This window comes from Pholis gunnellus (assembly GCF_910591455.1).
Source record: "Pholis gunnellus genome assembly, chromosome: 2".
Taxonomy (NCBI): Eukaryota; Metazoa; Chordata; class Actinopteri; order Perciformes; family Pholidae; genus Pholis; species Pholis gunnellus.
Genome location: NC_136536.1, coordinates 8899067 through 8912128, shown reverse-complemented (window position 1 = coordinate 8912128; position 13062 = coordinate 8899067). Strand labels below are relative to the sequence as shown.

Genomic DNA, 13062 nt, shown 5'->3' with positions numbered 1-13062 from the left:
TTAATAATTTTACTTGAGTCAAAAACTGAATGCAGGGCCTTGAATGGATCATTTTAGAGTATGGTACTTTGCTACTTTTACACAACTGTATCATTTATTAATGTAATAAGTTATATTTTTGACTTTGATCTTTAGTCTGTTTTCCCTCATGTCGGTGTTCGTGATATCTCTTGACGCTCGTCTTTGTTTGTCTGCGTGTGTCCAGTTTGGCTCCAGGTTCCAGCCCTACATCCGTTACTGCATGGAGGAGGAGGGCTGCATGGAGAACATGCGCACGCTTCTCAGGGACAATGAGCTCTTCAGGACCTACGTCACGGTCAGTCCTCTCAGCCCTCTCGCCTCAAAGCTAATCCCAGATACTGTACAGCACATTTACTGTCTTCACAATTCTGGCCCATTTAAATGTTTGATTTCCTGTGTTTGTCCGGCTCTGTTCAGTGGGCAGAGACCCATAAGCAGTGTAACCGCCTGAAGCTGGCTGACATGTTGGCGAAGCCTCACCAGCGACTGACCAAATACCCACTCCTACTGAAGAGCGTCCTCAAGAAGACGGACGAGCCGTCGGCCCGGGACATGGTCAACAGCATGGTAAGCATAGTGGTGGAATGTCACTGCGTTCATTTAATCAAGTACTCTACTTATGTACACATTTTGAGGTACTTGACTATTTCTACATTGCAACTACAACAGTAAAATCCTGCTTTTACACTAAACCATGAGTAATAATAATCTAATGATATAATAGTATAACGGTCACAGGGGACATTTTTCTACATTGAGTACTTTTACTTTTAAAGTATATTTTCCTGATTATACTTTCATACTTTTACTCCATTCAAATTTTAAATGCAGGACTTAGTAGCAGTGTTTTTACAGTATTTTACAGTGTACTTAATTAAAGGATCTGAATAGTTCCTCCACCATTCTATAAGGACGTACTGTATATACATTTATAATATTTGGTGCTTTGGTAGTTTACACTGATAGAACATGTCTGAGTGCATCTCTGTGTTTTTCCTCCTCAAGGTGGCTGCTGTAGAGGGCTTCATCAACAGCGTGGAGTCCCAGATGCGCCAGCGTCAGGAACAACAGAAGCTGGCCACCATTTCTGCCCGTATAGACTCCTACGAGGCTGTAGAGGGCAGCAGTGAAGAGGTGGAGAAGGTAAGAAACGAGTTATGGGGGCTCCAGTGCTCTCCCACATCTTCAAAAAAAAAAGCTCTGTCAGATGTGAAACCTATTGTAGGATTCAGCTTCATACTTTTTGTGTTTTCCCCCCCGTCAGATCCTGAAGGAGTATAACCGCTTCGACCTCATGGCTCCCATGAGAGGAATTTCACCGGAGGAGACTCGACAGCTGCATCTTGAGGGAGCTCTGAGGATGAAAGAGGGCAAAGACAGTCGGGTAAGACTGACTCGCATGATGAGCCCTTCCTATCTTTATGCTCAACAACTGGTTTTTCACTTTGCTGAACAGTCGCCTCATATTTCACATAAAATGTTTGACTTGTTAGAACAGAAAGAAACGAGTTTCTATCAGACCTGAGACGAGTTTATCTCCTCTGTAGATGGAAGTCTATTGTGTCCTGTTCACCGACCTGCTGCTAATTACCAAGCCAGGGAAAAGAGTGGAGAAAATCAAAATCATCCGCCAGCCTCTCCTCATTCACAATGTCGTCTGTAAGGAACTCAAAGACCCTGGTGAGTGCTCAGTAACTAATAATCCTTTCATGATTTACTCTTTTTTTTTTTTTACATATTTGAAAAATCTGTCGAAAACTACTATGAAAAAGTAAAATCTTTACATTTGAGAAGTTATAACCAGCAAATATTTAAGATGAAACTTGATAAAGTGTCTGCTGTCCAATTAGATCAATGGATGAATGGTGTTAGCATCAATGTAAAGCTATAATATAAAGCTGAACTGAAGCTTAAATAATGTAGAACTAAGAGATCACCAGTGGTAAAAGAAGGATTAAGATCATTTATTTAAGTAAAAGTAGTACCAGCAAAATGTTCCCTGTCAGTGTTTTTCTATAATGATGTTTCTGGATTAGTATTGCTGCTGCAATAATGTGTATGTTGCATTTTACTTGTGTAAATGCACTTAGTTTCATTCCACCACCGGAGACCACTGATGGTTATGATTATTAACTGCAGACATGAAACTGGGAATTTGGCTGTAACTTTTTTCCAGACAATGCTGATTTCTTCTGTGTGCTTTTTGTCTCCGTAGGCTCATTCATCCTCATCTACCTCAATGAGTTCAAGAGTGCAGTGGCAGCCTACACTTTCCAAGCCAACAGCGCCACCCAGGGGCGAAGCTGGATCGATGCAATCTGCAACGTCCAGGTTGGAGAGCCAGTTCATATCTCAATTGGGAAATAAGATCCAGAGACACAATGTTGTGGTTTTTCCATACTTAATGTATTTGTTTAATTACGCTGCAGAACCAGCTCCAGAGGCTCCGCACTGAGGAGGTCCTCCGGCAGCAGAACAGTATGAAGAGATGTACACAGGGTGAGGAAGAAGATGAGGAGGAAGATGAGAGCAGCAACTCAAGTTCACCATGCCTCAGGCACAAAGACCAGCCGAACTCAAGGTACGACAGTGTTCACCTCAACACATATTCCTGACAAAGTGATTGGAATCATGTCAAGAAAAGACTGTTATCCTCGTTGGTGATTGATCGTTTTCAGTGCATTTGGGTCTCAACTATCCACTAAACCAACCAAAACCTTCCTTTCAGTCAATCAGATGGTTCCACTGAGACCCTGTCGGTGATGGACATTGACGAACCAGGCGAACACCAAGAGCTTCCTTCCCCAAACATGAACCTCCAGGGAACCAGTAAAAAAGACTCCGAAGTGGCTCTCCTGTCTGAGGTCCTGCAGTCACAGTCCAAGAGCCCCCACAGAGGTCACTCCGGTGTTTATTCTGAGCACGATCAGGAGACGGGGCCTGGCGGCGAGGAGCTGGACCCTCAGTGTCGCTCTCTCTCCATGGACAGCGCCTATGGTACCCTCTCCCCTGAATCCCTCATGAGAGAACTTCCGCCTCAGCCCGGCCAAAGTGAAGGAGAGGAGGAAGAGGAATACAGGGAGGTCGAGGAGGCGGAGCAGGAATTGACAGTATTCAAGGAGGTAGAAGAAGAGCAGCAGGAGGAGGAGGAGGAAGAGGAGGAGGAGGAGGAGGATTCTGCCTCACTGGGGTCCCAGCTGTCCGTAGTCCAGTCCTGTAAACCTCGCCGGCGGCCTCATGTTCAGTCACGACTCCACTGCCTCCAGAGGCTTTCCACTCTGGCCTTATCCCGCTCTGAGGACAATCTGCTGCAGCGCCTCTATGGTAAAACCTCCGTATCCCTCACACACTCACACAGCGCCAAGGCGCAGGGCCAATCACAATGTAGGGACGTGGACACTTCACCGCTGGCACACAGTAAAAGCATGACGGAGTTAGGCCAAACCAGCTTGGAGCTGTTTTCCAGTGACCTCGACCAGTCTGACGACTGCTTGGGCACGAGCATGCTCTCTGACAAACTCTGTGCCACCCTGAGGAGGGCGGTGGCCAAGCACGGCCGCACGGCGCCCACCGGACGACGCGAGGGCGATGAGTCCCAAAGCAACAGCTCGGACGGGGAAACAGCTCCATCTGCCTGCGTGGAAAGTAAAAACGAGTCGACGGCCACCGGTGATTCGGGGGAGATGTCTCCGAAAAGGAAGAAATCTCCGGGCCAGCAGCACAAGAAGCTGACGCTGGCTCAGCTCTATAGGATACGCACCACTCTTGTCCTCAACTCTACACTCACTGCATCGTAAGTCCTTACTTCAGTAATACCAGTTTATAGATTGATATCACTCTTTTGACAATTTTGTTCTAGATCCAGCATTTCCTTACTGTAGGGAATATGTGTCTGAATTTTGTTTTTTTGTCTTTTCTATTTCTAGGGAAGTATAACCACTTTTCCACACAGCTGACCTGTGGCACGTGGGCATAATAAAGAACAAGACTTGTTTTGCTCCGATGGACTGAATTTCTTGCGACACAAATGCACTCTCTCTTTTGCTGCCCTCTCCCTTCTGGTTGCTTTTTGGACACTGATAGGACCATTTTTTTTTCATGAGAACAGTTTTTTTCTTTGCTGTTGCATTGATTTTCCAAATTTGAATGAGTGGAGGGGAGAGGCAGAGAGACATTAACTGCTTGCACTTTGCAACGGAAGTAGCATTATAGGGGCTGGGACGTTACGGTGGACTGGGGGAGTGTGCACCAGAGTAGAGTTGGAGCTGAATCCCGCATCCTCACAGTGAGAGGAACACTAAGTCTTGAAAATGCTCTCTATACGTGGCTAAAAACAAACAGCACCTAGGACGTCCTCCTAATATTTATACTACTCCTGGTTTGCTTTAACAAAAGAAAAAAACATTTAAATTGCACAGTTATATATGTTAAGTAGGAGAATCACTAAAGAGTGAATTTACAATTACAGTCACACAATGAAATAGAATTTATTGTTTGCTGTCTGTTTGTTCGTGTACAGATGTATGTATGTGTGAGAGAATGTTTGTATGATTATCTTGTGTTTGAACGATAACATGGTCCTCGATTCCTGACTGAACAATAACTGATTCCCATCTCCTGTGAATATGCTAACACACCCAAAGATGGAAGTAGCCAGTAGATTCCCAACAACCAAAAAGGTCCAATACAGCCAATCATGTTTCAACAGATTTCTCAGATGGAATTCTTTTTTCTTTTTTTTTACTGTTAATCTATGTTAAACTAATGTTATTTGGTATGTTGAACTAATGAGAGTTGAGTTCCCCAAAAAAAAGACTTTGACTGAATAAGCACAAGCAAGAATGTGATCATAGGAAAAACACAAAAAGATATCTACACTTGACTAATGCCTGCGCACACTAATAAGTACAAATGTTTGGTTTGGATATTCTGTCGTGAGTGAATTAGATGAACACAGCTTTTCCCAGGAGATTTACTCATCATTCACACTGATGTGCAACGTTTCAGATCAGTGATTTATAACCTTTTTCCAAACATCGCCCAAACCAAATAGGTTAACTCTGTTTACTTTTAGTTTTTTTTTTGTTAATGTGTAATATTTATTTTGCTTGCTATGTTTTATATATAAGATATTGTTTATATTGTTTGCTTAAATGATTTGTACATTTGTTTTGTTGATGTAGTCTTAATATTTTTTTCTTGCCAGGCATGATTGTGCTATGAACCAAAATTGTGTTTCCTCTTTCAGGAATAATGTTAGTGTCTTACAGAGTAAAACTGCTAAAATACTTTATCCCTCGTTTAATGGTTTAATCCATTGTAATGGAGTGATTTGAGGGGAAGAGCTGAATCTGAATGGCATTAAGCATTAAAACTACATGAACTGGTCGTACTGCTCTCGTCTCATGTTTGTAACACAGCATAGTAGGTCAAAAATTCATTTAAGTGTAATAGTGTGTCGACAAAAGGCATAAAAAGGGAAGAATAGTATGTCGAAAAAAAGTCATAATATTATCTGTAAAAAAGTCTTAAAAAGTCTGAATATTATATTTAAAAAAATGTCATAAATTCATGGAATATGTTGAAAAACAGTGAAAATATAATATCTTGAAAAAACATAAAAAGCGAAAATAGTATGTCGAAAAAAAGTATTATCTGTAAAAAAAAGTCTTAAAAAGTCATAATATAATAATATGTCGAAACAAGTCAAAATATGGTATCTCAAAAAATGTCAGAATATGGAACTTCAAAAAAACGTCATAACTTCATGGGATAATATGTTGGAAGAAAAGGCTTAACAAGTGAAAATATAATATCTCGAAAAAACAAAAAGTGGAAATAATATCTCGAAAAAACAAAGTCGTAGTATAGTACGTCAAAAACCTCACGAATGAAGTGAGTTGTTGTAAGCTGGTTATGAACTCAGGCCACTGAAACTTCTAATTTCATCAATTGGCAAAGTCTCTAACTGGTGAACTAATTCATAATTCCAAAGTTATTGTATGTTGAATTGTATAGAGAGTAGTGAGAAAGTCAAAACTCAAAATTGGGTATCTTGAGAAAACGTCATGAGAAGATATATATAGTGTATCAAAACAAGGTTATAGTATACCATGTTGAAAGAAGTCATAGTATGTCAAAAAAGTTAAAATATAGTATCTCAAGAAAACATCATAAAAAGGTATTGTATAGTATGTGGGAAAAAAGTATAAAAAGTCCAAATATGGTATCTCGAAAAAAACGTAAAAAAGTCATAGCATAGAATGTCGAAAAAAGTCAAAATATGGTATCTCGAGGAAACTTGTCTAGTATAGTTTGTCAAAAGGAAGTAATAAAAAAGTCTGCCTCTACACCAAGGACTGCACCTCAGGAGCCCCTTCTGTTAAACTCCTGAAGTTTGCAGATGGCACAACAGTCATCTGCCTCATCCGGTATGGTGATGGGTCTGCATACAGACGGGAGTTTGAACAGCTGGCCCTCTGGTGTGGTCAGAGCAGCCTTGAGCTGAACGCTCTTAAAACCATGCAGATGACCGTGGACCTCGGGAGGAACCCCTCCACACTGCCTGCCATTCACATTCTGAACAACAGAAGCCTTCCAAGTTTCTGGAATCCACCATCTCCCAGGATCACAAGTGGTCTTCAATCAAACACACTATCAGGAAAAAGGTCTAGCAGAGGATGTACTTCCTGTCAATACTGCAGAGAAAGTGATTGGTGCCAGCCAGCCCCAGAGTCATGAAACATCACTGAAGACCCTTCACACCCTGGACACAACCCGTTTCAACTTGTCCCCGCTAGAAACCGCTACAGAACATTGTATGGAAACAAAAAATATTTAATGAACACGTAACATATACATCATACACTGTCAATAACACCAAAATATCATCATATAGATCAATCAATCAATCAAACTACATACAAAAGTGCAATAAAAGTGCATAGGACTACCAATGCCTTACAAAGAGACAGCTGTACCAACGTCTCCACAGCTGGGACTGGTAGCGTAAGAGAGTGTTTGCTTGTGCATACATCCTACGCGACATTGTCTATAAATATCATTGGTCATCTGTTCTTTAATAAAATGACGACGATATTTTACCTTATCACAGACACCAACTTTGTTATCAGACAATTTGAAGTCAGGGAATTTAAGACATTTGTCCTCTTTGGTTCTACAGATCAAGATGGCACTCTTACTGGCATTGTATTTGATATCTTGCTCCACACCGTAGACAGTACTTCTAGTAAGGAGCTGCTGAAGACTAGCGCTACATGGACTAAGAATCACAAGATCATACATTTTCTAATGTTTCCTCTTTACACGACTCTAATGGATTTGAAATGAAGCAGTCAATATGTGGTTGAAGTAAAAACTTCACCCAAGTGAGCGTGCTCTTCACTTAGTTAAGGTAAAACTCAATGCAGAAATACCCACACACAAGCTTATATAATATATATATATATATATATATTCATATTTACACCTATTTTTCACTACTTCTGTACATGACAGTCCTTTCTATACTTTACATTATTTGTCCAACGTTGTCCTTGTTGTCCTCGTCTCTAGCTGTCCCTATTTCTATTTCTGTGTCAATACATTGAGAGGGATGCAAACACTACTAAACACAATTTTCTTTATTTGCAACGCATACTTGTCCAATAAAGGCCATTCTGATTCTCAAAAGACATGGTCTCCAGCATGTCATAAAAAAGTCATTAAAAAAGTCAAAGTTTAGGATTGCATACAAATGTAAAACCAGTGACAGTATAGTATGTCATAAAAAAGCCATTAAAAAAGTTATGGTTGAGTATGTAAAAAATGCAAAATGTATGTATAGTATCAAGGAGCAGGGGTTTGAATTAATGTGTTTTTAACATAGTAAAATTATTTGGGCTACTCTTGAGTTAAACAGCTTTCATCTGTGCAGTTTAGTTTCTGGGAACTCAGTCAGATCACATCTGTTCCAGCTGTCTGTCTGTCTGGTCCGAGAGTCCGCCTCTGGTTCCCAGAAAGTTCAAATCAGACCCGTCGCCATAACAAAGTGTCCAACACACATGTGGGACGCGATGCAGGGCAGAGCGGGGCCTGACGGCCCACAGCAACATCATGGCCAAGGTGTATTTACAGGTGATTATATCAGCTAATCGGTGGATTACAGCATGTTGAGTCCACACAAGCCCCTAAGCTGCAGAGAAAAGACAGTGCGGTCCTGTGGGATTTTCAGTTTAATCTGCTCCCAGAATGGGGCGACCCCTCCCACTCTCACATCTGGCCCGTCGGGATTTACTCTTGTAATCCTTGATTTTAAAACAATTTTATTATGCTTTATCGCTGATACGCTGGACTTTAATTATTAAAATGCAGCTTTCTATTTTAGCAATGGAGTAATTACACATCCTTGTTCTATTAGCCTTTACTAAAGTAAGTAATGTGGCTGTGCCATAGTCGGCTGTAGTCGCATGGCGGCTAAAGGCCGGATGCACGCCATCGATTATTTCCAGGTACGTGAGGTTTTTGCTACCTGGTGCATTTAAACCCAGCTACAGCTTTAAGCTAGAAGATTGTCATTTTGGAGAAACCGAGATAGTAGAGAATATACAAAGTGCAACTTTCCCTTCTTGTTGACGTGTGTGTTCTGTGCACTTCTCTGCATGATGTCAGGTGGAAACGTACACTGCATACAGATGGGGCAGAGAATGGGTTAACGCCACCTGCTGTGGCAGATGTCAAAAACCATGCTGTAAAAAATGTACGATTAACACAAAAGGGGCACTTTGGCAAATCCTGATTATAGGAGCACTTTCATTTATTAAACTCTGCCAATCCCCTGTACTCTTTTTGACCGGGGATTAAAACCAGGTAGACACCATTGTCTATCTAAACAATCCCTCTTTAAGCTCTAGCGGTTTCCTGGTGCCCTGGCCAGGCCTGGCTGGCTGGTTGCCTGCCTGTAATCTCAGTAGGGGCTTATAGGTCACTACAACCACTACACATTCCCATTCATCAACATCATCCCCTTTAGAAGGGCTAGGTGATTGGATTTAGGACATGTTTTACAGGGGCAGAAAAAAAGGGAACAGCGAACTAAAGCGTGTTTACAAGAGCGGTGCTGTGAAAAGGCCCATGGACGAGCGACAGCCATATGGAATGGATAACCCTGTGAACATCTGCCCTCGATCAGTACCACACACGGCCGTTAGACTGCATGGCTTTGACCTTCACATGGTGCACAAGAACATCTGGCCCTTTTCTGTTCTCGTTGACCCCTGAAATCACAGAGAGATACATTTGGGATACGTCAAGCTCTCCGTGCAACACAGAGCTGATTGAGAGTTAGTGTTACCACCAGCTTTCAACTCATATCCTCTTTTCAATCTCTTCTTAAAACTCACTTTATAAGGCTTTTTCTTAACCGATGGTGTTTTTTTGTAATATTTTTGTGACACATAACATGAATGAACAATCTTAATATCTCTTATCCTCTTAAACAATTGTGAGTAAAGTATATTGGACATTTTACAGAAAAAAGATTAACTTGTCAGAGCTCTGTGGTGGACAGACTTTGTAGTGGAAACACTGGTTCCAAATGACCTCAGATCTAGTTTGGCATTTCTGTATCACAATTTTCTTGTTACATATCGTCCGACATATACAGACGTTTTATCTGCGATAAGCTAAAATCGACCTGGCTGATTTATTAGTGTTGCTAGATTGAGTAACACACTGAACTGGCTATTTAAGGTTTAAAGCATCACCTCGGGTTAGTGCACTATTTCTACATCTTCCAGTGATGGCAACTAACTAATTCTGAGGTGCACATACTTTACCATTTTCTATTCCTTTATACTTCAAGAGAATATTGTACTTTTTACTCCAGTACACGTATTTGACAGGAGTAATGATTAGTTACTTTTCAGGTTAGAATTTATTGTTTTTAAAATATTTTTTTAAGATAATGATAAGCTTACAAAATACAACACATTGTTACAGATAGTACCGGTTCGGAACTTCAGAAAGTTTTGTCACACTTCAGATGTCCATGAGTTGTTCAACCTCTAAATGTCTCCGATGGTTTCTTTTAAATAGCTGTTTGAGGCTCAAATTGGTAAAAGTGTCCACTGTTTCACAACACAGTGAAAGAAAAGTTAAAAAAGGACTCCACGTCTACCAGCTACATTAGTAAAACAATCAACAATCTAATGATCAGTCGCAATTTTCTGCAGAATGAGTACTTTCAGTTTTAATACTTTAGGTAAACTTAGCTGATAATCCTTCTGTAACATGCAGGACTTTAACTTGCAATGGAGAATGTTGGTAAATACTTTTACTTGAGTAAAATATCGGACTACTTTTTCCACCCCAGGTCTGTGTGGATGCCTTGACGCAATTGAATAATGGCTGCTTCCTCTGCTTGTCCCCCCCCCCCATCCCCCCCTCACAGTAGCAGCAAGGTGATAATGTATTGCCAGCTGCTCTCTGGCATAAATTCATTTCACAAAGATGTGGCATATGTTAGAGGATCAAATGTCTTTATCCTGGTAAAGGTTGTGTTGTTTTCTAAATTAAAGGAGCATAAGGTCCCACTTTCACGTGACAATATAAACTCCTCACCTCAATAATTGTATCAGCTTATAAGAAGCTTACTGTAATTACAATATTGTCTTTTTAGAGCAGCAGCCTAAAACATGAAATACAAATCACCCATTTCCAAATTAAATGGAAACTCGTTCAAAGAGAACATACACTAGAGGAGGACAGAGGGTTTAACGTGTAAGTCCGGCACATTTAATATTTACAGCACAATCACGCAATTAATCTGACAATGTGTTGTGTGTCTAATACCTGAACTGACTGGCCCTCCACCATTATCGCTGGTGCGCACAGGAAGTGGAGAAGCAGGGAGCGGGAGCCGTTTAAAACTCCTGGTCCAAATAGACACACCACAAGCAAATTAGGAAACTTCTTCACCAAACCAAAGCACTTATTGATGCCGTTTGGGGATTATGATGTTATTAAAGATGGCTATCAGTTATTGGTCTAAGAAAATAACTTGTAATTTAATTTAACATTGTGATATTATTGCAGATATCTATTGTTAACCTAGTGTTAGCCTTCTGCTCATTATTATACTATCTGAATCATGCCATCACAATGACTGATAGCTTACTTCAATAACTTCATGAACCACAAGCTATGGCAACAACAAGCATGTCCCAGCAGTGAGCATCACTTTTGTGTCCCCTGTAATCTGTTTCCTTTCGTGAGCTTCTCTAATTGGAGTGCTTTTTCCAAAAGCTGCATATAAATTCTGTGTTTGTGTTTCACATTGGTGTAGATGTTTCTTCATTTGCTTGTGTTGTGTCTATTTGCATACGTTATTTTAATTTGCAGCGTGTTGAGCTCTCAGAGCAACTTTGCCAATTGCAACTCATCATGCAAAGTGAAATATCTGTACTTTAACTAGTTGCCTAACTGTGATAATCCAAAAGTCTAAAATAGAAAAGAAGACCTAAAAATGGGGCCATGTGCCAAACCCTTCCATAAATGTTTGCAATTTAGTCAACTACATAACAAGGAGAACTTGCAACGAATGCTTTTTAGTTGTGAGACACATGAAAGATATAACAAAGTCCAGTTAAAGTCCAGGGCTGTGGTCGAATAGTGAGGAAGGTTCCTAACGGAGTGAAATGACCCAGAAGTATCCAAGTGGCCGCCATGATAAGAGATGTTCGAATTCTCTAAATGCTAAGGAAAGGTGCTTCAATGCTTCCTTTATTAGCTCCTTTAGCATAGGAAACATCGGACCTTCTTTTACGAAAGGAAAGTAGATAATTCTGCCCCGGCGGCAACATTTAAAGTGACTTGGTACAAGGTAATCTTCCAAGAAGGTGTAAATGCACGTCAATTGTTGGATGAGGCCAAGTTAAAACGACCCCTGCTCTGTAATGTCAGACAGTTGCGAATTGTTGGTCTGAACACACCTGACAAATATGTTTCTCCACATATAAAATATGTGACATCCATAAAGTATCAGCACTGAAGACAACAATACACACACTCTGATACAAATATACTTGGTTTAAAAGGAATATCACTAAGTACATGTCCATGTCATGCCACATTGTACTTTTCTCTCCACTACACTTATTTGATTACAGTTAGAAAAATATTACTCGAGACCTGGTGAAAAATCATTAAACAGGACATTTATTCTTGCAAGAAGGAAACAGAGTTGAAACACAAACAGGTTATGCATCAAGGCTGCTCCAAGGTCTGTCTCTGAGTCTCTGACATATATACTGAGGATAACACACAAGTGCATTGGAACAGAATGATTTGCATAAAGTCTGGACATCATTGGGATCCGTTTCTTTGATAATTCGTTCTGTCAAGGTTCATCTTATCCTAATCTCGGAAGACGTCATGGTTGCAAATCAGCCGACGTATATACTGACCTGAACACAACAGATTTACTATCAACCCTCGACGCCCGGTCACAAGTAAACAAACAGACGAGATAGCCATTAAGAAAGGCAACTTAATGAAGAACACAGCTGAGAAAGCTTGAGTGAAGATTGGTTCATACAAGGACACAGACTTTATGGAACCAGCTGCTTAGATTACAGTGGCTAAACAAAAACATTATTTAAGTTTTTCCAACAATTACCTTTAATATCATCTTATCTTTCATTCATGATGATAGTATATACAGTAAATAGACAAACTCCACCTTCACCAGCTGCAACATTACAAGTACAATACAGATGAATGCATCACTAATTATACCCCATTAATAAATTAGTCCTACACAATATTCAGAAATGGACCATTCTGCATAACGAGTACTTTCACTTTAAGTACATTTTGATGCTAGTACTTTTGTACCTTCACCTTTTTGAATGCAGGGTTTTTAATTGTAACAGAGTATTTCTACACCGTGTTAATAGTATTTTACTGTGGTTTTAGCACTTTTACTTCAGTAAAATATTTGATTATTACTTGCTCCCCCACTGAATACATTTTGAGGAGAAA

At 40.3% G+C, this 13062-nt stretch overlaps 1 protein-coding gene across 4 annotated transcripts in view; it reads left to right on the top strand.

The window, feature by feature from the left end:
- plekhg5b (pleckstrin homology domain containing, family G (with RhoGef domain) member 5b) overlaps nt 1–5409 on the top strand; it is a gene marked incomplete at its 3' end in the record, with an annotated part of 61480 nt that extends 56071 nt beyond the window's left edge. For 3 of the 4 annotated variants that reach the window (XM_079169957.1, XM_079169960.1, XM_079169959.1), the window contains 9 exons: nt 206–316; nt 439–588; nt 1027–1164; nt 1286–1405; nt 1569–1701; nt 2237–2352; nt 2451–2602; nt 2750–3814; nt 3948–5409. In XM_079169957.1, coding sequence (XP_079026083.1) covers nt 206–316; nt 439–588; nt 1027–1164; nt 1286–1405; nt 1569–1701; nt 2237–2352; nt 2451–2602; nt 2750–3814; nt 3948–3957 — 1995 coding nt within the window. Of the gene's footprint in view, nt 1–205; nt 317–438; nt 589–1026; nt 1165–1285; nt 1406–1568; nt 1702–2236; nt 2353–2450; nt 2603–2749; nt 3819–3947 lie in introns of those variants that run through there. The other variant, XM_079169958.1, reaches the window with a different exon arrangement.
- Between the last annotated feature and the right edge of the window lie 7653 nt (nt 5410–13062).